General features: G+C 39.1%; 1 protein-coding gene across 1 annotated transcript; it reads left to right on the top strand.

The window, feature by feature from the left end:
• Positions 1-637: 637 nt before the first annotated feature.
• Positions 638-15432, top strand: LOC309400284 (vomeronasal type-2 receptor 26-like; the record flags this gene model as incomplete). The annotated part of the gene is made up of 5 exons (XM_081968696.1): positions 638-767; positions 2363-2544; positions 2887-3086; positions 10372-10391; positions 14657-15432. The coding sequence occupies 5 exons, from the start codon at positions 638-640 to the stop codon at positions 15430-15432; spliced, it is 1308 nt and encodes a 435-aa protein (XP_081824822.1).
• Positions 15433-27292: the final 11860 nt, after the last annotated feature.

Genomic DNA, 27292 nt, shown 5'->3' with positions numbered 1-27292 from the left:
ATGTTAGAATATGAGAAAATGAACCCAATAGGAGATCAGGAAGAAGACACCGAGTATGTGACTCTTCTGGATGTAACAGATGAGTCACAAAGGGGGGAATGAGGTAGGCCTCAAACTTTGGTTCGTTATAAGTGCAAACTTTGGTCAAGGAGAAAAATGCAGACGGTTGCTGTGAGAACTGCTGATGTGGTATTTTTATCTTTAGGCACAGACAGGGAGGACGGATGTTTCCTGCTTAATCAGTCAAGGAGAGGGGACAGTTCCTTATTATTTTTGCAGATGTCTGGGTTTCATAAACTGCCCACTAACAGACTTTTATTCTTGTCTTTTCTGTATTTTTCCATGTACTCTTTTACCATATTTGGAACATACATGTAAATGTAAATGCTTACGTCAAATGGGCTATATAAGATTGCTGGAGGGGACTGTTCGGGGTTCAGACCCCACTTATGCTGTTTGAGCTGTTTGAACCTGCGCAATAAACTTTCTTGCATTGCAAAGAGCTGGTCTTAGAGTCCTTACTTTCCACAACATCCTTGCCTTGGCTTTTGGTATCAAGCAGATAAATGAGGACTCCCAGATCTTACCTAATGTCACTCTGGGGTTCCACATCTATGACAGTTACCTGAATGCAAGGATGACCTATCGCACCACCTTGGACCTGCTTTTCAAATCCCAGGAATTTGTCCCTAACTACAAGTGTGATAATCAGAAGAATCTCATAGCTATCATTGGAGGATTGGATTTTGACACATCATTTTATATAGGTGAAATGATAGGATTCTTCAAGATTCCATGAGTAAGCTGTGATGGGATTGAGGAGGAAAATTCTATATTTGCTTCTTGTTGTGATGGAATATTTAATGAGCATCAAAGATTAGGCATAAGTTTGTGTTAAGGAGTTGTGCATTTCTTCAGGTCTACTACTTAGCACTCTTGCCTGAAACTACTGTTGAAAGAAATGTCCTTCTGGGTTCAGCTCCAAGTGGGGAAAAAGACACTGGAGACATGGAGGCTGCTTGGAAAGATGGTTTTAATGGTGGACAGGACTACATGGCCTGAGTCCTGAACAGAAAAGGTGATTGCATGCTTCAATGTTGGTGGAGAAGAAGAGAAGGGAAGATGGAGGGGCTTGCTGGGCTTTTTATAACCTGTTCAGTCCCACCTCTCTGTTTCCTGTTCCTGTGTAAGAAATGTATTCTGATTGGCTGTCAGACTCACATGGGCCCATGCAAGGGCAACCCTCTAGGCTGAGTTTTGAATCCAGGTTTAGTTGAATTCTCAGATGCCATGTGGTCAGTTGAGTAAAGGCTTATATTATCATGCCTTCATTCCCATCCCCCTGGAGCTGAAGGGGAGAACTCTTTATTATGTAAAGTGGACTAGCTTGGCCTTCTTAATGGCCCATTGACAAAGTGGGGATGGGCAGGAAGCTGCAGGAATTTACTTTGTGTTTAAAATGTGTTTCTCCCTTTTTCACATCCAGGAAAATATAATATTCTGCCTTTTCAATATTTCCTAGGATATTTCATTTTTCTGGGAGAGGGCTGGGTGATAACTTCCTACACTACCAAACTGCCAAATACAGGAAGTGAGTATCCAGACTTACTCCATACCTGAGTGAATATTTTAACGTAGTACCCTTTTCTTCTATTAAAACAATTGATGTATTATGTGTATTTTAAGTAATTCCAATAAATTCTTTTTTATATTAATATTTAGAAGAATTATAGGGAAAAATTGTTTCTTTGATATATCAATCAATCAATCAATCAATCAATCAGTTCATTACAGTCTTAGACCAGAGACCAGAACAAATAAAAATACTCTGTAAATATGCAATTAAAAAATCTAGTATAAAATAATAAATAACAGCAAAAATCTATAATAAGATCCAGTCTGTCAATTATACATGGTCTAACTATGCCAAAATTACAGCCCATAAATTGTGTGGCCCATTGTAGGTTCAATGCTAAAAGGGAAAAGACTAAGCAGTGTAAAAGGTTTGCCACATTTTTTTGATTTATTTATTTATTTTTATTTATTTATTGAATTTATATTGCCGCTTATTCACCCATGGCGACTCATATATAACATAATTATGGTGGAGAAGACACATGTTTGCAATGAATCCCCAGTGCTGCTGCACAGAATCTGGCCACCTGCACTGTAGTTATGGACTGTTCGTCTTTAAGCAGACCTTTGATATATTTTATAATAAAACCAGACTAGAAACATTAGGTTATATTTAATAATTGAACAGAATCCTGCTCCACTTTCTTGCAGCTGACATATGGCTCATTAGCCCAAGATGCATTTCAAACCAGTAGGCTCTCTTCACTTTATTTCATGGTCCCAAAAGAGGACCATCACTACATTGGGATTATTCAACTGCTTCACCCTTTCAGGTGGACATGGATTGGGATTTTTGCTATGGATAACAACAATGGAGAGAATTTCTTACAGAAAATGCAGCCCTTACTTGCAGAGAATGGAATCTGCTCATCATTCACAGAAAGGCTTTCACAACTGGTCCACTTAGAGGTCTTCCCAGAAGTTTATTGAACAATCTCCATGATTTCCATTAATTTGATAAATAGCAAAGCCAATGCAGTTCTTGTCTATGGAGAATCCTGGGCAATTACGTGGCTAAGAGCTGTCACATTTCTGGCAGATCCTGAAAGCAAAGAAATAGCACCATTTAGAAAAGTATGGCTCATGACTGCACAGATTGATTTCATATTATCAGGATTTCAAATCAATTGGGATCTCACGATGTTCTATGGGGCTATTTCCTTCACCATTCATTCAAGCGCATTTGTAAGTTTCAAGGAATTTCTTCAGACTGTAAATCCTGTTTCTGTCTACAGAGATGGGTTTCTGCAGGAAGTTTGGGAACAATCCTTTGATTGTTCATTTCCAAAATCAGAGTTACAAGTACAGCCAAGTAGGAAATGCACTGGGGAGATGAAGTTGGAGGACCTTCCTGGGCCTGTCTTTGAAATGGAAATGACTGGCCAAAGCTACAGCATCTACAATGCCATTTATGCTGTGGCTCATGCTTTGCAGGCACTATACATGTTGAGGTTCAAAAGGAAGACAATTACGCTGTGTTAAAAAACCTGATCATCTAAATCTGCAGGCTTGGCAGGTATTCTCTCTTCATTGGACATTTCTTCTTTTTTTAAATGAGCAGTTTGATGTAAAATATCCTTGTGGAATGTCTTAATGTTTTTTTTTTGTATGTGGAAACAAGTATAATAAACAAAGTAGAAATAAGCCAAAAAAAATCCTGATGGTGAGAATAATTAACAATTAATTAGTGGAACAACTTGTCTTCAGAAATTTGGATGCTCCAACACTGTAGATTTTAATGAAGAGAAGGGTAGCTTTTTTGTTTGAAATGGCATAGTGTCTTATTGAGTAGGGTGTTTGACTAAAAGACCTCCAATGTCCCTTCTGACCCTATTATACTGTTCTGTCTAAAATAGATATAGAAAAATGGTTTCTGTTGTTATTCTGTTATTCTGATCATCAAGGAGCTACTGTATAACTTATGGGTTATATGTTGAGAGGAGATATTTAGTACATCACCCTAGCTTGCACAATAAGAGATAGTTAAAATGACAATTAGTTTATTTTTTATTATTACTATTTTATTTATTGAAATGGTATAAGGTTTCCTGCCTGAGCAGGTGTAGGTTTTCAGAAATCCATCAAGCAGTGGTGTCCAAAATGTCTGTCTGCCTTACGCAGAGTTTATTTGGCTTTTATACAGTTTTAACAAGCAAAGCACAGTAAGCAACAGTATTGTTTTTGGTTTACTCCTTCATTTTTCCCTTGTGAATCCAGAAGGCTCCACCAGCCAAGGTTGAATCTCACATAACTCCCTGATACGGCCTGTCTCTGCTCGGTGAGATCATGGGCTAAAAGATAAACGGCCACTTGAGATCATGGCTGTAATGCGCATGTCTGTACGCAACCTTTCCTCTTTTCCCACATCTGGGTCTGCTAATTAGGTGAGCTTGTAGGTATCCAAGATAACCAGCTACTGAAATCATGGTAGCTTCCTACGCATGTCTTTACGTAAGGTTACCTCTCATTCCTTCAAGCAGGGTGTTGGACTAGAAGACCTCAAAGGTCCCTTCCAACTCTTTTATTCTGTAGAAATAATAAAGGTGGGATATACGGTAAAAAATAAAATAAAGTAGTAAAATAAAAAAACAAGTAAAATAAAATAAAAAATAAAGTAAAGTAAAATAAAATAAATCTGATGCGGTAAGTGAGAAGGATTAGAAGATAAAACATGTAATATAACTGCATAGTGAGCTACAGAAAAAGATGTCATTTCCTTGCCATCAAGAGTAGATTATGCTTTATTAAAATTTATGTTATGCTTTATTAAAATTCCCAAGAATAATCAGCATGAATTGCATAGGACATAGGGTCTCCTCCTTGAGCAGGGTATTTGACTAGAAGACCTCCAAAGCCCCTTGTAAAATTCTACTGTTCTGTCTAAAATAGATACAGAAAACAGTTTTTGTTGTTATTCTATCAATCTGTTCATCAAGAAGCTACTCTATAAATTATGATTTAGATGCTGGCAGGAGTTATTTAGTAAATCACCTGATCTTGCACAATAAAAGACAGTTAAAGTGATAATCTAGATTATTGTTCATTGTCTCCTCCAAAAATAATCAACTCTCTAAGAACTTTCTGTGTGGCTCATGAAATTTTCCTGTCTGACAAACTGAACTTTCTGTCTTTATTAGAGTTTTAGAGGAATGAAATAAAAGTGGTCTGTTTTACATGTTGCATCCATAGTATGAAACAAATTTGTTTGCCATAATCTCCACCCCTAATTATCTATCAAAGAATATTGAGTCTCAGATTAAAAATTTTGCTAAAGGAAACTAGTCAGATCTCAAACTGTTGAACACCTTTGTACCAATCAGGACAGATTAGATATGATATATGTAGAATTAGTTGTTTAAATAGGGAACCCGATCATAATCGAAGAAACTTACATAATTTCAAATTTTCACTCACCTTCAATGTATTCTTACCTTTCCTTAAAATAATATAAAATTAATAATAGAGTGGACTTATATATTTCCATGAAATATCAATTATAAATATGCAGAAATGTAGAAGAGAATATCATATTCAATGTTTTCACCATTCTTTCCATTCCAATAACAATAATTAAGGTAAAGGTAAATGTTCTCCTCACACATATGTGCTAGTCGTTTCAAACTCTAGGGGGTGGTGCTCATCTCCGTTTCAAAGCTGAAGAGCCAGCACTGTCTGAAGATGTCTCCGTGGTCATGTGGCCGGCATGACTAAATGCTGAAGACACACGGAACGCTGTTACCTTCCCACCAAAGGTGGTTTCTATTTTTCTACTTGCACTTTTATATGCTTTCGAACTGCTAGGTTGGCAGAAGCTGGGACAAGTAACAGGAGCTCACTCCGTTACGTAGCACTAGGGATTTGAACCACCAAATTGACAAGCTCGGCATCTTAACCACATATGTGTGAGGGGAACCTTTACCTTAATTATTGTTATTGGAATGGAAAGAATGGTGAAAACATTGAATATGATATTCTCTTCTACATTATTATACTTTCAATTCCCTTTCTCTTTTATTCCCTTTCAAGTAGCTCCATTCATTTCTACAAGGCATTTCTTTTAACAATTCAGCTGGGGAGAGAGTGTTCCTGAATGAGAAAGGAGAAGCAACAGGTGGATTCAATATCACAAACTTGATCACTTTTCCAAACAGATCCTTTCAGAGAGTTAGAGTTGGAAAGCTGGATCCACAGGCTCCAAAAGGGAAGGAATTATTCATTGATGAAGATGTGATTGCCTGGAATCCGGCTTTTAACCAGGTATCAAATCAATGAATCGCCCACACCTTAATCCATTATGATTCCATGTTGAACATTGTCTCTTTCAAAATGTGATTTCTCATTTTTAAAAGAAACAAAGGCATATTCTTTTCAAATGCTGTTGATGATCAAACACTCATCAAATTGACAAAAGGAAATTACAGTATAAAAGCCATGTATGCATATTTGGTGGCATTTCCAAGAGTGTTCATATGTCCATGCGTTTATCCACATGTGCAATTATTTTCTAATAAAGTCAGTATCCTTTGGGAAGTCAAAAATAATTCTCCTCCATAAAGGAGAAAAATTGCAAACTGTTTTAAATATATCCAGTTTCAAAATCTTTTATCCTCATCATCAGGTTCTTCCACTTTCTCGATGCAATGACCCTTGTTTCCATGGATATTGGAAAAAAGGGATTGAGGGAAATCAGTTCTGCTGCTACGACTGTATTCCATGCCCAGAAGGGAAGATTTCAAATCAGAATAGTAAGTTAGGCATTCTACCACTTTTCATTAGACTTAAGCAAACATTAATAAACCTCTGGGTTGCATAAAATTAATAAGGTAATTTTCAGCAATATGGAATGCCCAGATGAAAAAAAAATTGCTTGATTTTCTTTCCAGATGTGGAAGATTGTTTTGAATGTTCAGAAGATCATTATCCAAAGAAAGAAAAGAAAGGATGCATCCCGAAACTGCTGGTCTTTCTAACTTTTAAAGAAAACTTAGGAATTGCCTTATCCTCAGCAGCTCTTTGTTTCTTCTTCTTGACATCTTGGATACTTGGAACATTTATTATGATAAATTTATTATGGTTGAAGGCAAACCTTTAGTAGGAATTTCCTTCATTTCATACATGCACACACAAGGCAACACTCTCCTCCTCCCCCCAAAAGGGAAAAAATCTATACTCACCTGAAAAGTACAATCTTCTAGGGCTGAAACACATCAGAACAAGGTTCCCTCCCCCACAGAAAAGGCATTGTTGGAGGATTAGAGGTAAGGGAGGGGCGTGGGGGGGGGAAGCAACAGACATCCCGGAGGGGGGGAGGGGGGGAAGAGATAAGAAGCAGACACACAGAAAGTGGACTTTTCTTGCAAAGCAGGGTAAGGGAGGATAGAAAAAAAAGCAATCCTTTAAACTAATTACTTCATGATCTTGTGGAATCAATTTAGGTGGAGAGACAGAAAACATATGTTTATTCCCCTCCTCTTTTGCTAATTGTTCCTCTAACCGTGGAGGAGAAGAAAAATTAACCTCTCCATGAGACCAATTGAAGATAATTTTGGAGAAAGAATTTTTAATTCCTTCTTTTTTAATTGGGGAAGATTTTTACCCCCTTGAGAAGCTATTTTTATAGAAGATTCGGTTAATTCCCTCAGCTCTTGCAAACGTCCAAATTGCTGCTGAGAGAATTTTCTACCCATAACTTACGGAATAACCAAGTCGTGTTTCAGACAGGTCGAATGCGCAGGCCTCTTCCAGGCGGGTAAGCGTGGGCAGTCCGAGACGTATTCCGCAGAATCACGTCGGGGTCACCAGTTGTGGAAAACCGGGGCTCAATCTTCCCAGTTGGGCCAGAGGCCTTCTCCGGGGGGCGATTTCATGAGATGGAGAGTGAAGACACCACACAAGGTTCCTCGGGATGAGATCGCACCCAGAGTTGCCTCTGGGGACCTCTTTTATTGGTAAACAATGAAGGGCGGAGTAAAGGGTACATACATAGGTTTATCACTACCATATTAGGTCATGATTACATTTGGCTGCTCATCCTGGCATTGTATTGATGAGATCCTTTTGTCTCCTTTGTTTTCCTCCTAAAGTGGTTCAGCCTCCTTCCAGAGGCCTGCACGTAGTGGAAAATTACCAGAGATAGTTCTTCTGAGCACATGTTCTTTTGTTTAGTCCTTAATGGTGGATCAGATACTACTGCAACACATCCCCCTGGAGCTGAAGGGGAGAACTCTTTATTATGTAAAGGGACTGGCTTGGCCACCTTAATGGCCCATTGACAAAGTGGGTGGAGGCAGGAAGCTACAGGGAGCTATTCTCAATTTAAAACATATTTCTTCCTTTTCACATCCAGGGAAATATAATATTCTGCCTTTTCAATATTTCCTAGGATATTTCATTTTTCTGGGAGAGGGCTGGGTGATAACTTCCTACAGCACAAAAATGGATTTTTTCAAAATGTTTGGGAGCAATTGTTTGACTGTTCATTTCCAAATGAGGAATTAACCTTAATGTATGATGACATTTGTAGTGGAGAAGAGAATTTGGGGGATCTGCCTGCACCTCTGTTTGAGTTGCAGCTGACTGGCCAAAGCTACAGTATCTACAATGCTGTCTATGCAATGGCACATTCTTTGCACGAGGCAGTGAGAACGAGATCCCAACAGAGAGAGATTCAAAGGTTTGAATTTCCAGATCTTCAGCCTTGGCAGGTAATATCTCAAAAGATGCTTTGCCTACCTTTTGTTTTAGTGGATAGTCATTCTCATCCACTACTGAGTATAGCTTGTTTGCTCTGGCCTATACTCACATATCAATAGAAATATTGAGGCAACAAGACTGATGGTGTAAGAGGTGATTCTAAGTTACAGAATACAAGAAGATGAAAATAACCAATACCTTTGCAAATGTCATTCTAGTCAATGAGGTTTATATATCATCCTTGGTTCCATAAATAACCATTTCATTTCCACATAGAATTGGCCTGTCTTGTAAATGTATCCAGCACAGTTTCAAGAAAAGTTTAATGAAGAAGGGTCAGAAAGCAATGTTTCTTTGCTTTGTGCCCAACACACTTTTTAAAAATGTGGAAATTTATTTTTTTCTGATTAGTATTTTGCAATTTAGTCCAGACAGGGTTGTTAGAGTGTGAAGTTAGAGGCTATGACAATCGGGGGTTTTTTTATCAGTAGACGTGCACAGTACTCCTACCCTAAAAACAATGCTATAGAGCACTGCACAAGACAACTAGACACAAGAACAGTTTTTCCCCCAAACGCCATCACTCTGCTAAACAAATAATTCCCTCACCACTGTCAAACCATTCACTAAGGCTGCATTACTATTACTATTAGTCTTCTCATCGTTCCTATCACCCATCTCCTCCCACTTATGACTGCAGGACTGTAACTTGTTGCTTGTATTCTTGTGATTTATATTGATATTGATTTTTTCCTGATTGCTTATTTTTGCCCTATGACTATCATTAAATGTTGTACCTTATGATTCTTGATGAATGTATCTTGTCTTTTTATGTACACTGAGAGCATATGCACCAAAGACAAATTCCTTGTGTGTCCAATCACACTTGGCCAATAAAGAATTCTATTCTATTCTATTCTGTTCTATTCTATTCTATTCTATTCTATTCTATTCTATTCTATTCTATTCTATTCTATTCTACAGCCTGCGCAAATTGCATTTTGATCCATTATGATCTGATGATCATTGTCTGTTAAACCATACTGAAGATAGTGATTTTCCAAATCTGATTTCTGTTGTTGAACGGGGTGGAAGTCATGTCCTGTGCAAAGTTTCATTTACTAAATTGACGGATTGGTAGTATGATTTTAAAACCAAGTTTACATATGTGGGTTACAATTCCATTTGAAATTACAAGAAGCATATCATTTCCATAATATTGCCATTGTGCTAATTTATTTAATTTCTTTTCCCCTCTTCAAGTCCTCTTACACATCCTTGTAATTTCAACACCTTTTTACTGCACAGTATAAATCCAAGATGATAAAATTCAGCAGCTCACTGGGAAGTAAAATATTATCTGTCTCCATAAAGGGGAAAAAAATGAGAAACTGTTTTAAAGATCTCCCTTTTCAAAAACCTTTTATGTTTATCAACAGGTTCTTTCACTTTCTCAATATAATGATCATGGTTCCCCTGGATTTTGGAAGAAAGGAGATGAAGAAAAAAAAATTCTGTTGTTATGGCTGCATTCAATGTCCGGAAGGGAAGATTTCAAATCAAATGGGTAGGTTAGACATTCAGGAAGCTTTCATTAGATATTCTTAAGCAAACTGTAACACATTTAGGATGTATACAATTATTAGATTTATGAATACTTTATGGCAAATATTCATTTCTTTACCTGTGGATCAAACTCAATTTGCCATTGAGATGCCTACAGGTCATATTTGCTATGCAAACACAAGCTTTAGATGCATTGAGCCCAGTGGTGGGTTCCTACCGGTTCGCACCGGATCGTGCGATCCGGTTCGTGACTTAACCCGGAAGTAACCGGACCCGGAAGTAACTTCTGTCGCTCGATCGCCCTTGCCGTCCCAACGCAGCTCGCTCGCTCGCTCCCCCGCCCGTCCGCACTAAACTAGCTAGCCCAGCCTGCCGCTCACTGATTGGCTGGAGTCCAGCCAATCAGTGAGCGGGCTGGAGGCGACCTGTTTAAAAGCGGGTCCTCCATTTCAAAACTCCCTTCCCTTCACCTTCCAGGAGCTTACTGCTTCCTTCAGGTAAGCAACTAAGTGCGAGGGGGGCGGCGGGAGGCTAGCTTCGCCGAGGAAAGGCCTCCGGGCCTTCCCTCGCTGAAGCGGCGGGCTGGCGTGGGCTGTGCGGCTGGCGGCCGGCAAGCCTCCGCGAGGAAAGGCCTCCGGGCCTTCCCTCGCTGAAGCGCCGGGCTGGGGTAGGCCGCGCGGCCGGCGGCTGGAGAGCCTCCGCGAGGAAAGGCCTCCGGGCCTTCCCTCGATGAAGCGCCGGGCTGGCGTAGGCTGTGCGGCCGGCGGGCGGCAAGCCTCCGCGAGGCTAGGCCGAAAGCCCCCCGCCCCCCCTCTACAGCCTCGCCTGGCTGGCTAAGCCTGCCAGGCGACCTAACAGTCTTACCTGTTCTGCTGCCTCTCTGCCTGTCTGCTGCCTGTTGCATCCATCCATCGCATCGGAGAGCTGCTGATTCTGCCTGCTGGTAAGTAACCTGGTTTTTTTTCTTTTATTTTTTTAATGTATTTTAAAATAATATTTTATTTATTGTGCATAGAATTTTTTAAAATAATTTTACTTAAAAGTATTGAGTATAGAATATTTTAAAATGGTTTACTTCAATTTATTGTGTGTGGATTCTTTTTTAAAATTGTCTTAGACTATTTTAAAAAAGATTCTATCCAAAATAAATTAAAAGAAACCATTTTAAAATATTCTATACTCAATACTTTAAAATGTATTGTGCATAGAATTGTTTTAAATTGTTTTATTGTAATTTATTGTGTATGGAATATTTTTAATGGTTTCATTTTAAATTATTGTGTGTGGAATAGTTTGAAATGGTTACAGTATAAATTATTGCTGGTGGAATAATGGTTACAGTATGCTATGGCTGGTACAATACCTTAAAATAGTTATAGTATAAATTATTGCTGGTGGAATACTTAACAATGGTTTTTAAGGATTTTTTTCATTTATAGAATATCTTTTTAAAATTATTGTTTGGGAATTTTTATTTTTTAACTGTTTATAAAATATATTTACTACAAGAAATGTTATTCCTTTTTGCAAATGTTTTCTTTGTGATGCAATATGTTGCTTAAAAGTGTTCAGACCAGGTTTATGTATCTCAAAGTGGCTGCTTTTCTATGGGCAGGCCAGGTTGGTGCAAGGCAGCTTTGCAAGATTTTGTGGGTTTCACCCTCATTTATGTAATTCTGAGGTGGTTGATGGTTCTGTGAGCTTCCTGGCACTGTCCTTTATAATTTCCCACAATGCCTTGATGGTTTTTATTCCAGTGGCTTTGTCTTTCCTGTCCTTAGGGTTAGGAAAAAAAACTGGTTTCATTTGCAGTCTTTGGGGGGGTGGGGATTCTTATTTTTTGGTGTTTTCCTGGCACTGTCATAGTTTGTGTGGGTGTGGGTGTGTAATGTCCCACAGTTATCTATGCATTAATAATGATCTAGTAATATTTCCTTATACATTTTAGGGACCTTTCCTTACATAATTGGTGTTTTCTTTCATACTTTTGGATTTCTAATTTCTGTTTCTGTTAGTTAGCAATTGCTAAAACAAATCCCACGTGAAAAAGTATTCAAAGCCTTCTTGATTTTAATTAATTAATTTATTTATTTATTAATTCAATTTATAGGCCGCTCCCTCTCCACAAAATTTATTTATTCCTGCACATTCTAATATTTATTCATTTTCATATCTCTGTTTTTCCACTGTTGTGCAAACACAATTCCAGCAGCTGCTAACATGTGTAAAATTAAATATATATTGTACTCCTTTTCAAATAGCCAACAAAATATTTCTGGTTTTAATTCCATATCTTGCTTTACCATTGCTTCTAACCACTAACTCTTGAATAGCTACTTGGACCGACCTAAGTACTGAACCGAATTCATTATATTTCTGTTTTTTTGAACTTAGAACTAAATTTCAGAAAAAGAAATCTGTATTGCTCTGTGAATCTACCTATGACATTCATTCTTGAACTATCTTCTTGGATGAAAGACTATATCTTTCCTGTTTGTTGGGGGACACCCTTCCTGAAAAGACTGTACATTGTTGGGTGAAAACAGAGGTCCCTTCTGTTACCTGTAGTGTAGTCCTCAGCTTACAACCACAATTGAGTCCAATATTGTTTTAGTTCTTCTGCAGTTAGTATTATTTAACAGGGTGAAGAGGCAACAGAGTATGACCGCTAGGACAGTCATCTTTCCTATCTAAGTAGCTCTTTTATTGCTTTGTGTGCTTGTTTCATCCTTAATATAGTAGTGCAAGCAATTAAAGTCTTGCTTTCTGTGTCTGTCCTTTGTGCAGGTTTTTTGAGCAAAGTAAATCGATAAGGTGGTGTGCAGAAGACCGGCAAGCCAGGGATCCTTCCTCTGTAGGTAGCTGTCTTTATTGCTGGGTGTGGTGTGGTCTGTGCTGTGTTCATCCTTGAGATAGTGAAGTGCAAGCAATTAAAGTCTTGGTTTCTGTGTCTCTCCTTTGTACAGGTTGTTGGAGCATGAGGTGGTGGTGCAGAAGACGCAAAAAAGGAGAGTAATTTTCCTTTTCTATTATTTTGTGTGCTGGTTTCATCCCAATGCAGTGCATGCAATGAAAGAGTTCATTTCTGTGTCTCTTCTTTGTGCAGCTCATTGATTGGAGTCCGTTATACTGAAGACTGACAAGAACAGTCATCTTCCTTTTGTAAGTTGCTCTTTTATTGTTTTTGTACTTATTTTAATCTTATTGTAGTTCATCCATTGGGGCAAAGAATTCAGTGACATCGTCTTGGCCACTCCCACCCAGTCACATGGCTGGCAAACCACTCCCACCCGGTCACATGGTCGGCAAGCCACTCCCACCCGGTCACATGGCCGGCAAGCCACTCCCACCAGGTCACATGGCCGGCAAGCCACTCCCACAAAGGAGGCCACACCCACAGAGTAGGTTCCAAATAAATTTGAAACCCACCACTGATTGAGCCATAGAGTTTTTGAGAGCCACAATGTTCCTTTTTTAAACAGGGCAGAGAAATAAGAATCTAGTTACATTTAAACTTCTAGTTGCAATTTAAATCAATTCCAGTGCAAAGCTAGATTACAAAATAAGGAGAATAAATTAAATTAAAATAAAATAAAAAAATGACTGTGGTTAAAATTGTAAAATCCAACTAACAAATGTTTGAATGGTTCAGGTCAGTTTAGTTGTCAATGAACTGTCACATCTTCCGCTGTTTTCCATTTTTCATGAAAGCATGAAAATAAGGGAAATGAAAAAAGCTTCATTAGAAAAGCGAAGATTTGTGAATAGATCAAATATTCATATAAGGGGGCTGCCTGTAGAACCTATTAATGTTATCTCATATAACATAGAAGCATCACAAAGGTCAGGACAAAATTCATTGGAACACAGTAATATATTTGTTTCCTATATTAAAAGTTCAACCCTAAAATAAACAAATCCTGATGTTTCTTTGGAAGGGCAGGTACGGAAGCTGAAGCTCAAATATTTTGTCCACCAAATGAGAAGAGAGGACTCACTGGAAAGATTGTAGGCAAAAGGAGAAGGAGACTGAAGAGCATGAGATACATAGATAGTGTCATTGACACAGTGGGCATGAGTTTGGGCAGACTCAGGGAGACAGTGGAGGATGAGGAAAATAGTGTGCTATGGCCCATGAGATAGCAAAGAATCAGACATGACTTAGCAACTGAACAACAGCAATATTGAAAGTAAATCAATGGTATTTTCTCATCGAACCACACCTTTTTTCCCCAAAATAAAAATACTGATGTTTCCTAGTTTACTCACTCTTTAGGAAGGAGAAAAGCTAGAGGGTTTAAATGAATTATATTGTAATGAATCTAAACGGTTCTCCATCTGCTTCTCTTATTCAAATCTTACATCCATCATCAGAGTCGTCTTCTCCATTTTTTGAAATTGTCTCTATTTTAGTAATTTTCAAAAATGTTAGAAAGACTGCATTTTAAGATTAATTGCACTTCATTTTATGCCAATCGTAAATGATACAATAGAATTAAAATTGTGCTTACATAGAAACACAATCAAACTGAGAACTATTGGAAACAACTCAAAAAGAATAACATGTGGTTCCCCCCACTCAAAAATAAAACTAGGAAATGCCTAGATGACAAATCCCTTGACTTTTTTTTTCAGATATGGATGACTGTTTTGAATATTCAGAAGATCACTATCCAAATAAGGAAAAGATAGAATGCATTGTTTAAACCAGTGGTCTTTCTAAATATTGAAGAAACCCTAGGAATTGGGTTAACCTCAACAGCTCTTTGTTTCTTCTTCTTGACACCTTGGGTACTTGGAACATTTATTAAGCACAAGGATACTCCCATTGTCAAAGCCAACAACCGGTCCTTCACCTACACCCTCCTTGTCTCTCTTCTCCTCTGTTTTCTCTCCTCTTTGTTCTTTCTCAGCCATCCTGGCAAAGTGACCTGTCTTCTCCGTCAATCAGCTTTTGGCATCACCTTCTCAGTGGCCATTTCTAGTGTCCTGGCCAAAACTATTACTGTGGTTGTGGCTTTCATGGCCACTAAACCGGGATATCAGATGAGGAAATGGGTGGGGAAAAGATTGGCCTTTTCTATTGTCTTCTCATGCTGTCTCTTGCAAGTATGTATTTGTATTGTTTGGTTGTCGACATCGTCCCCATTCCCTGAGTTGGACATGCAATCTGAGTCCCAAGAAATTATTTTACAATGCAATGAGGGTTCAGCTTTCTTCTTCTACTGTGTTTTGGGCTACATGGGTATCTTAGCTATTGCCAGCTTTATTGTAGCTTTTCTTGCTCGTAAATTACCTGACAGCTTTAATGAAGCTAAGTTTATCACCTTCAGCATGCTGGCTTTCTGCAGTGTATGGGTCTCCTTTGTTCCAACCTACCTGAACACTAGGGGAAAAGCTATGGTGGCTGTGGAGATCTTCTCTATCTTGTGCTCTACTGCTGCCCTCCTGGGATGCATCTTTTTCCCTAAATGTTACATTATTGTTTTGAGGCCTGATTTAAACAACAAGGAACAAATGATAAAAAGACATGCTTAACTATCTTCTTCTTTGTTTTGGTTATGTTTTTAATAAGAGTAAGATTCATCAAAATTAGAAAATAGTTTTAAGTTATCCATTTTAAAGGGTTTATACCAGGGGTCCTAAACAGAAGCCCCACATTCAATTCTGAAGCTGACCAGTTCCACCACCATAGAGTCTCCTCCTAGTGCGGTATTCTTTCTCTGTCCTAACTGAAAGCCCTATCAATTGTGGAGCTGACCAATGACAGGGAGCCACAGCAGAGGGATGAAAGATCCACATGCGGCTTCAGAGCCACAGGTTGCTGACCCCTGTTTTATACCATTCTGATGTACTTGTAGCTCTGAAATTTTCATTAGGGGAAATTTTATGGTTTTCCTATACTGCCACCTGTGCCTTAGGTTTTCCTCTGATGTCACACCTGAAACTGGTTTCATCCTAAAGTTTCATCCATCCTTCTGGATCTAGCCTTGTCCAAGTAATACATATTTTAGGTGACTTGGTCCCTCCTTGGAGAGAGTAATACTTAAAGGGTCATTGCACATCTGCTGGACATATCACTCAAATAAACTACACGTTGGACTCCAACTGTAAAGCAAGATATGTGTGGTGTGAGGGCTTGCAAGGTCACCTGGAACCAATGGAACCTGAGGAGGTGGACACAATCCTCTAAGCTGTTAGTTTTGCCATTTGTGTATTAGATCCATTCCTCTCCTGGGTTATTAAAGTTGTGTGGAAAGGAGCATGGGATAGGGTCTGGTAGTAGGTAACTCTTCTTTAATGGGGTGTTAAGAGACCCATGACATGGCTTTACTAGTAGATGATTAACCATCATGGCTGGTATGTGTACTTATTTTGTGGATGTTTTTATTATTCTAACATTTTTTTAAAATGTTTAATTGTTTTTGAATGATGATCTATCAACTCTCTTGTTTTCATTAATGTCCACTACTCTTCACTTAACTGCCACTAGTTTCAAACTCTTGGCTGCAGTCTTAATAGTCTATCAAATTATGTACCACACTCACACATTCATTTTTTTTTCATAGCCTGCTAAGTTTCCAAGTGCTTCCATTTCTTTTAACCCAATAATTTAAGCAAACAATAAAAATAAATTACACCTTCTAACTTATTTAGACCTGGCAGGGATAACGGAGACCTGGCTGGGCCACGAGGGAGGTCTCCCCCTCGTGGAAATGTGCCCGCCAGGCTACCATGCATTTCATCAGCCGCGGGCCCAGGGTAGGGGTGGTGGGGTAGCGGTTATCGTAAGGGAAGGCCTCGAACCAAGAGTCCACTGTGCCACAGATAACCGGTTGTGAGTCCCTATGTGTGAAGTGGGGTCCAGGGAGACAGTTGGGCTTGCTGATTGTATACCTGGCTCCTCGCTATGCATCAGTGGCCCTGCCCGAGCTCCTCGAGGTGATCGCCGAGATGGCGGTTGAGACCCCCAGGCTGTTAGTCATGGGGGACTTTAACCTGCCATCGGTAGGGGAAACATCCGAGGTGGCTCGGGAGTTCATGGCTTCCATGACAGCCATGGACCTGACCCAGGTAATTCAGGGCCCCACACACGAGGGAGGTCACACACTGGACCTTATTTTTGTATCTGGCCAGTGGAGGAGTGATCTGGGAGTAGGGGATTTAGTTGTCACGCCCCTGTCATGGTCAGATCACTCACTTCTCCGGCTCGACTTTCCAACCGCTGCTCCCCATCGCGGGGAGGCGGAACCGGAATGCTCTAGATGGTTCCGCCCCAGGCGCTTGATGGAACCTGTTAGGTTCCAGATGGAGCTTGGGCCATTCCCTGTAGCCCTGACCCGCACCCGGACGGAGGACCTAGTGGCCGCATGGAACAGTGCGGCCGCCGGCGCCTTGGACCGGGTTGCGCCTTTGCGGCCTCTCTTGCGGCATCGAATCACCCAGGCCCCTTGGTTTACCGAGGAGCTGGGGGTGATGAAGCATCACAAGAGACGCCAAGAGAGCAGATGGAGATCGTCACGCTCCGAGTCTGACCGAGCACAGGTAAGAGCCTATTCACGGACTTACCTTGTGGCATTAAGAGTGGCCAAACGACAATATTGTGCCACTCTTATTGCGTCTGCAGATAACCGCCCTGCCGCCCTGTTTAAGGTGACCCGCTCCCTCCTTTCCCAGAGGCCGCGGGAAGCCCCCTTGCAGGGTAGAGCAGAGGAATTTGGGGAATATCTGCAGGACAAAATCGCTCAGATTCACAGCAAATGGGTCTCCGTTAGCGGTCTAGAAGAGACGTCGGAGGTGGGTCTTGAGGTGCCATCCTGGGAGGAGTTTGACTCTGTTACTTCCGACGATATGGACAGGTTACGTGGACGACTGCGAGCCACCACATGTTTACTGGACCCGTGTCCCTCCTGGCTTATACTGGCATCCTGGGAGGTCACCCGAGGCTGGCTCCAGGAACTAGTGAACGCTTCACTGAGAGAGGGGTCCTTGCCGGCCGTCTTGAAAGAGGCGGTGGTGAGGCCCCTACTCAAGAAGCCTTCCCTGGACCCAGCTAATTTAGTTAATTACTGTCCCGTCTCCAACCTTTCCTTTTTGGCGAAGGTTGTAGAGAGTGTGGTGGCACAACAGTTCCCACGGCACCTGGAGGAAATTGATTATCTGGATCCGCACCAGTCCGGTTTCCGGCCCGGTCACAGCACGGAGACGGCTTTGGTCGCATTGGTGGATGATCTCTGGAGGGCCAGAGATAGGGGTTGCTCCTCCATCTTGGTCCTGTTAGATCTCTCGGCGGCTTTCGATACCATCGACCATGGTATCCTATTGCGTCGCCTGGAGGGGCTGGGGGTGAGGGGCACCGTTCTGCGGTGGTTCTCCTCCTACCTCTCTGGTCGAACGCAATGTGTGTTGACAGGGGGGCAGAGGTCGAGCCTGAGGCCACTCACTTGTGGGGTGCCGCAAGGGTCGGTCCTCTCGCCTCTCCTGTTCAACACATACATGAAGCCACTGGGCGAGATCATTCGTGGGTTCGGGGTAGATTACCATCTGTACGCTGATGACACGCAGCTGTACATCTCTACCCCGGACCACCCCAACGATGTCGTCGAAGTGATGTCCCGATGTCTGGAAGCCGTTCGGATCTGGATGGGAGGTAACAGACTCAAACTCAACCCGTCCAAGACGGAGTGACTGTGCCTACCGGCACCCCGGTTCAACCAGTTACGCCCATCACTGGCCATTGGGGGTGAACAGCTGGCCCCCGTGGATCGGGTACGCAATTTGGGTGTCCTCCTGGATGCCCGGCTGTCAATGGATGACCATGTGACAGCCGTGGCAAGGGGGGCGTTCCACCAGGTTCGCCTGGTGCGCCAATTGCGTCCCCTATTGGACCGGAACGCCCTCTGCACAGTCACTCATGCGCTTGTGACGTCTCGACTGGACTACTGTAATGCTCTCTACATGGGGCTCCCCTTGAGATGCACCCGAAGGCTGCAGCTGGTTCAGAATGCGGCCGCGCGGACAATTGTGGGAGCCACTAGATACTCCCACGTAACACCTTTGCTGCGCGGGCTGCACTGGCTACCTGTGGCTTTCCGGGTGCGTTTCAAGGTGTTGGTTATCATCTTTAAAGCGCTCCATGGCACAGGACCTAGTTATCTGCGGGATCGTATCCTGCCCCATACATCCCTTCGGCCGATTCGCTCTCACAGAGAGGGACTCCTCCGGGTGCCGTCCACTAGGCAATGCCAGCGGGCGACGCCCAGGAGTAGGGCCTTCTCTGTCATGGGCCCGACCCTCTGGAATGACCTCCCTCCGGATATCAGGACTACCACCGACCTCCGCTCCTTCCGTAAGAAGCTAAAAACCCACCTTTTCAACTTAGCCGGCCTGGCCTAATTCCCAATTTTAGTCCCTCAAGCCTGCATTTTTAAGTTTTTTAGGGGGATGCTTTTTAGTTGCTTTTAATTTTTACTTTTCTGTACAGCTGTATTAGGTTTAATTCGTTTTTAAGGGTATAGGATATTTATCTTTTGTATTTGTTTTAATGAGACACCTGTACACCGCCCCGATTCCCGTCGGGGAGAGGCGGCGGTCTATAAATCCTGAAAAATAAATAAATAAATTATTTTAAACCAAGGTAGCATTACCAACCCAAAGTCTATGTCTAGACTTTGTCCTTTTTAGCAGACATTAAAAGTGGCATCAAAAATGATCAGAGAATAATAAACAAAGAAAGAAAATAATGTTGTATTTCCTTTTATTAAATTTGTAGTAGAATCTGATTTTATAGAATGGAAATAGAATAGCATAGCAAAAAGGCTTAAGTTTCAGACACAAAAACATGTTTCAGAAATTTTCTTTCTTTCTTTCTTTCTTTCTTTCTTTCCTTCCTTCCTTCCTTCCTTCCTTCCTTCCTTCTGTCCTTCTTTTGTTGCTTCAGTAACTGGGGGCACAACTAATTTAGGAAATGGAGGAGAGATTATAAGTACAAAATAGATTTGTTGATATGTTTATATTTATATTTATATAAATATAAATATAATATATATTTATATAAATATATATAATATATAATATATTATATAATATATATATATATATATATATATATATATATATATATATATATATATATATATATATATATATATATATATATATATATATATATATATATATATATATATGCTGGTTTTGTTGTATTTGGGTCTTTACCCGTGTAAGGTTGAGATTGTCTTTGCAACGTTTCGGCAGGATCTCACCTGCCATCTTCAAGCTGTGGCCTTAAAAGCCCACAGCTTGAAGATGGCAGGTGAGATCCTGCCGAAATGTTGCAAAGACAATCTCAACCTTACACGGGTAAAGACCCGAATACAACAAAACCAGCATACCTACACCCGTGAAAATCTACGAAAACAATATATGTTGTATTTGTGCTGATAAAATAAAGGGAGACTAGTATGGATCCATTTCAAGCTGTTTAGCTCTCATCAGCTAGCCACAAACACACACACACACACACACACACACACACACACACACACACACACACACACACACATATATATATATATATATATATATATATATATATATATAATATTTATATTTATATTTATATTTGTACTTATTATTTGTTATGTATTGTGTGGACTGTACACCGCCCCGAGTCCCTTTTTGGGAGAGGGGGCGATTTAGAAATGCGAAGAATAAAATAAATAAATAAATAAATAAATATGTAATGGAGGATAGGAAGGAAAATTGAAAAAACCAATCCTTAATTTTCCTTTGCTAATATTCTTTCCCTGTAAGTGATAAAGAATGTAGACCTAATTTAATTATTCCGTTTGATTAATTGGTGCCTGCTATTAAGTTCTGGCCTGAACACAATGATAAAACATTTGGGGGAAAAGATACATCCCAATAACCCAACACTGGAAGACAAGATGGAGAAGATCTCCACAGCCACCATGGCTTTTCCTTTGGTTCTCAGATAAGTTGGAACAAAGGAGATCCATACACTGCAGAAGACCAACATGCTGAAAGTGATGAATTTGGCTTCATTAAAGGTATCAGGTAAATTACGGGCAAGAAAAGCCACAATGAAGCTGGCAGTAGCCAAGAAGCCCACATAGTCCAGGACACAATATAACATGAAGATGGAGCCTTCATTACATTGCAAAATCATGGTTCTGTAAGGGAATTCATGTCTAACTGAGGGAATGGAGGAGATGTTGCCAACCACAGAATGCAAAGGCCTGCTTGAAGAAGATAACAAGAAATAACAATGGAAAGGGCCAATCTTTTCCCCACCTATTTTCTCACTGAAGAACCTGGCTTAGTAGCCATGAAAGCTACAACCACAGTAATAGTTTTAGCTAACACACAAGAAACAGCAGCTGAGAAGATGATGCCAAATGCTGGTTGATGGAAAAGGCAAATTATTTTCCCTGGTTGACTAAGGAATAACAAGGAACAGAAAAAAAACAGAGCAGAAGGGCAATGAGTAGTGTGTAAGTGAGGTCCCGGTTGTTGACCTTGACGATGGCGGTATCTCTATGCTTAAGAAAAATTCCAAGCACACTTGTTGTCATGAGGGAGAAGATAAAAGCAGCTGAGGCCAGACTGATCCCTAAAGGTTCTTTGAAAGGAAACTCATTGTTTTGTTAAGGCATTGATCTTGTTCCTTGCTTGGATACTGATCTTCAGGACACTTGGAACAATCTTCTGCATCTGGATAAAGGAGCAAAAGAAAACTCACCTATTTCCTACTTACCACTTTTTAATAAATATTTTAAGGTACTTTTTGAAGAATGATAATTCATTTTGTGATCTTTTCCCTGCGTAGCTATATTCCAAGGTTATCCCAAACTATTTACCAACTATTTCAAAAATCAATTATTTACTCAGGTGTGGTATAAAAATATATGAAGTTGTAAAAATTCATTGCAATGAATAATTTAAATTTAAATGGTGGAGAATTTGGTTGCTGTTTTCTGTTAATTATCTATTTTTATTGCTATTATAATTTCATATTTGTCAAACTATCCAGAGTCTTTTGGAGTTTTGTAGTCTAGAAATGTGTTTATTTAATTAATTAGTTAATAGACTGTGATCTATAGATAACATTCATTGCTGTGTTATTTTTCATTTACTTTTACAAGGAACATAACTGCATTTCAAATGCTTTCTTAAATGTCCTAGTTTACATTTTCACATAATTCTGTCCATAACTACCATATAACATGGGTCACCTTGTGGCAACATGCGTGGCAAACAAATTTAACAAACAGACAACTAAATAAACAAAAAAGTCCCCAGTTCCTGTGGGATATATGCATATATAGTTTCCAAATGAAAACCCTGTCTAAAATGTATTAAAAATAATTATTTTCTGTCCTTTATTTTAATATCCCAGTTTGTAGTTTACTGAAATTTGGAGGAAGTGTTTGAATCATCCAAGATTTCACATGGTGCTCTCAAAATTTTGAAAGCTACTATGATAATACTACTAAATAAGATTAGCACTATTTAGCAGCACTTCCCGCACCACAGAATCATCCTTAATAATAAACAATTTTGATGAAACCATTTTTGTAGACAGTATCAAAAAATATTGAAGGATTTCATTTAATATGCACTGATTATATAATATAATACAGTGATGGCGAACCTTTTTTGGCTCGCGTGCCAAAAGCGGGGTGAGCTCAAGAGGGTTGTGCGCAGGCGTGCTGCACCCATAATCATATGCGCACGACCCCAGTGTGCATGCGCACATGTCCAGCGCTCCCCCTGTTTTTTAGTGTGCTTTTTTCACTCCAGAGGCTTTCTAGGAGTCTGGGAAGGGCGAAAACAGCTTCCCCCGCCCCCCAGAGGCCCTCCGGAGGTTTCAGGAGCTTCCCTGAAGCCTCCAGAGTGTGAAAAACTGGCCTACCGGCACACCGGAAGTTCAGGAATGACTTCTGGTTTGCTCGTAGGGCTGGTTTTTGCCCTCCAGGGCCTTCAGGAGCCATCAGGAGGCTTCCCTGAAGGCTCCGGAGGGCAAAAAATGACCCTATGAGCAAACCGGAAGATTTGGATGACCAAAATATATGGTACTGTTGGGCCATGATACAGTCTTGGTCTACAGAGGACATCTGTAGGAACTCCCAAAAATTAATCATGTTTTTATTCCATTTTATATTCTTATATCTGGCACAAAAATGTTGTAACAAAAGAGACGTTGTGTGGTTTACAGGATTCTGGAGGATATATTATTTTAAAACCTGGGTGATTATTGCTAATTGAGATTAATAATAAATGAGATTTGTAGGCGTTACCCATATTCCTTGCTTTATAGGCTAGAAAACTTCAATTTTAATTAAAAAATGAATTTATTGTAACATTCGATGAAACAATTCCTTAACTGCCCAATGTTCTCAAATTTTTGTAGTTTCATAACTGACCTGTTTTGCTTGAAATCTTCCCTTGTGGACATGGAACACAATCATAGCAGCAGAAGATTTTCTCTTCAGATTTTCTCTTCCAATATCCAGGGCGACAGTATTCATTGCACAGAGAAACTGGAAGAACCTGCTCGTAACATGAAAAAGTTTGCACAGATAATTGCCAAGTTATTCAGCTTTTTCATCAGCTGAAAATACAGTCAAGTATAAAGAAATTCATGACCAGCAGAGATCATCTGGAGACATTTTAACTGAAATCTGTTCCATTATTTAAAGAAGTTGTAAAAAAACACTTTACTCTAGAGATCCAAGAACAAGAGATGAAATACTTAGATTAAATAAATCTGATATAAGGAGCGACAAGATCCCAAGGGAGAAACATGAAAGATTTACCCAAAACTCAATAAGAGTTGAAATTTTAAAACGGGCAAGAGATGATGGATAGATATAGAATACTTCAAAATAGGGTGGTTATGGACCTACTCGAAAAGGAGGACTTGGCTCAAAAAATCAGAGGCGCTAAACAGAACTATTTTGAAAATGCAAACAAACCAGGCAGATGGCTGGCATATAAACTGAGAAAAGAAAGAGAGATCAAGAAAATACTACAACTAAGAGACGAGCAAGGACAATTGCACTATGGAAATATGGAAAAAAAGAAAATTATACAAGATTACTATGCCAAGTTGTATGAACAAGAGAACATAAAAGAGGAAGAAGTGAAACAATATTTACAAAACGCCAAACTCCCCCAAATACCAAATGATACTAGAACTATACTTGAAGATAAAATAACAATGATGGAATTAACTGAGGCCCTTAAAAGACAAAATAATGGGAAGGCCCCGGGACCGGATGGCCTTCCTGTGGAATTCTATAGAGCACTAGAAAAATCCTTGGCCCTTCCCTTACTAGAAGTTATGAATGAAGTAATGATTGAAAGCAAAATACCTAATTCATGGTTGGAGGCATATATTACATTGCTACCCAAAGAGGAGGCAGACCATACGCAAATTAAGAACTATAGACCTATTTCCTTGTTGAACTCAGATTATAAGCTATTTGCTTCCATATTGGCGGAGAGACTGAAAAAATACTTAAATGGGTTTATCCATCCGGACCAAAATGGTTTCTTACCAAAGAGGCAAATTAGAGACAATATAAGGACAATTCTGGACACCTTGGAATATTATCAGGTCCACCCTGGAAAGCAAGTGGCCTTGATGTTTCTGGATGCGCAGAAAGCCTTCGATAATGTGAACTGGATGTTTATGATACAACAAATGGAACAGATGAACTTTGGTAAGAACTTTATTCAAGCTATACAAACGATTTACCACAAGCAAACAGCCAAGATAATGATAAATGGAGAACTGACGGATCCAATCGAAATTTAAAAAGGTACGAGACAAGGCTGTCCACTATCACCATTGCTTTTTGTTTTAACATTAGAGGTACTAAATAGAAAGATAAGAGAAGAGGAAGAAATAAAGGGAATGACCATTAAAAAGGAAGAATACAAGTTGCAAGCATTTGCTGACGATCTAGTCTTCATTCTTGAGGAGCCATTTCAATCTGCACCTAAATTGATAGGAGAAATTGAGGCGTATGGAGAAGTTGCAGGTTTAAAAATAAACAAAGATAAAACAAAGATTTTGACCAAAAATATACCCCGAAAACAAAAAGAAGAATTAGCGGAAAATTTGGAAATGCAAATCACAAATAAAGTTAAATATTTGGGGATTCACCTAACAGCCAAATGCAGCACCCTTAAAGAAGATAATTATCTTAAATTGAAGCAACAAATTGCAACAGACTTGGCGAGATGGGAGAACCTTCAATTATCAATGATTGGTAGAATCGCAACAATTAAAATGAATATCTTACCTAGACTGTTATATTTGTTCCAGACTATTCCAATTAAGTTGGGGAAAGGCTATTTTGAAGAATTAAATAAAATGGTGTTGAAATTAATATGGCAAGGGAAAAAAGCAAGAATAAAATGTAAATTGTTACAAGATGCCAAATCAAGGGGAGGGTGGGGCCTACCCGATTGGGAGTTATACTACCAGGCAGCTAGTTTGATGTGGATTAAGGAATGGATAATGCTAAGAAATGGTAGGCTTTTGAATTTAGAGGGTCATGACCTGCTGTTGGGGTGGCATGCATACTTATGGTATAAAGGAGCTAAAGAGCATGGTTATTTTAGAGATCATTTTATAAGAGATGCTCTGTTATCAAATTGGGAGAAGGTTAAGAGGTTGCACTACTTGAAAATTCCAGTCTGGATCTCAACTATTGAAGCTTTTTCATATCCAATAGTATATAAAAGGGAAGAAACAGTTAGATATGCTGAATTATTGAATACTGAGGGTGAACTTAAATCTATACAAGAATTGAAAGAAGAAGGTATTGAACTCAATTGGTATTCATATGTGCAAATACATTCTAGATACAATGAAGATAGAAAAAATGAGGGCTTTTATAATAAACCGACTTAAAATTAAAATTAGATAAAATTTTAACAGGCAATGATGAAAAAGTAATTAAAAATTTTTATGATTATCTATTAGAGGTAAAACTATATGAAGAACAAGTGAAAGGATCTATGCTAGCTTGGGGAAAAAACTTTGGACATGGGATTGACTTAGAAAAATGGCAAAAATTGTGGACTCAAAATTACAAAATGACAATGTCAGTTGCATATAAAGAAAACTTGTATAAGATGTTTTATAGGTGGCACTTATCCCCATCGAGAATAGCAAGAATGTCGAAGAATAAGTCTGAAAAATGCTGGAAATGTCAACATACGCCGGGCACATTCTACCATATGTGGTGGACCTGTCCTGAAGCTAAAAGATACTGGACTAAAATACACATGTGGTTGGAGAAAATGATACATAAACATATAGACTTGAAACCAGAACTTTTTCTATTGGGAATAGTACCAGAAATATACAATAAGGACTTGAAATATTTGATTATAAATGTCTTAACAGCTGCTAGAATTGTATTTGCTAAACATTGGAAAAATGAGAAAGTACCAACAGAGGAAGAAATTGTTCGGAAGATAATGGATTGTGCTGAAATGAGTAAACTTACATTTGAAATTAGAGAACTAGAGGATGAGCAATTCTATAAAGTATGGGAGTTGTTTTATCAATGGTTGGATAAAAAAACCTGGAAATGAACTTTTTTACCCCTTTATTCTATCTTATATGTAATAATAATAGAAAACTATACTTAATGTTGGGGAAAAAAATAATTTTTTCTTTTTTCTCTTTTTATATGTGTTAAGCTTTATCTATGAAATAGACTACCTACTTATACGATATAAGAACAATAAGGTATTCAATATATAAGATTTAAATTTAAATTGATTTAAATTGTTAGGTATGATTGTAGTTGGTAACTATCTTATAATATAAAATGGAATAATGATGATGTAATGAATAATGGATATAAATATAGGCTGAAATACTTAATGACTACATGGATTGACAAATAACAATGGAGAATTATATTTGGAATTGTGGATGATTGGAAATTCTATGGCTAATGGAAAGTAGAAATGTCTTATATGAAGTAATGAGTTTTTTTTTTCTTTTTCTTTGATTTAATGCTTATTCTTATTTTTTAGAGAATGGTGATATAATTTTATAAAGACTTATTGTTACCTAGTAGATAATTATGGATGTAAAGAAACAAGGGTTGTCATAAAAGAAAGAATACTAATGGTAATTTGAACACACAATGCTCAATGAAATACTTAACTATGTTTAATGGATAATCAGTGACTTTATTCTTAATTGTAAAAACCACTGCACAAAAACTTGTAACCAAACGACATGTTTGATGAAATTGGGTTTTTTTTTCTTTTCTCCTCCCTGCTCTTGTTCTGTATGTGTTGTCTTGTCTTCTTTAAAGAAAAAAAAAATAGGGTGGTTATTTTA

This window comes from Natrix helvetica (genome assembly GCF_964273705.1).
Source record: "Natrix helvetica genome assembly, chromosome: W".
Taxonomy (NCBI): Eukaryota; Metazoa; Chordata; class Lepidosauria; order Squamata; family Natricidae; genus Natrix; species Natrix helvetica.
This window is presented reverse-complemented; position numbering and strand designations above follow the sequence as displayed.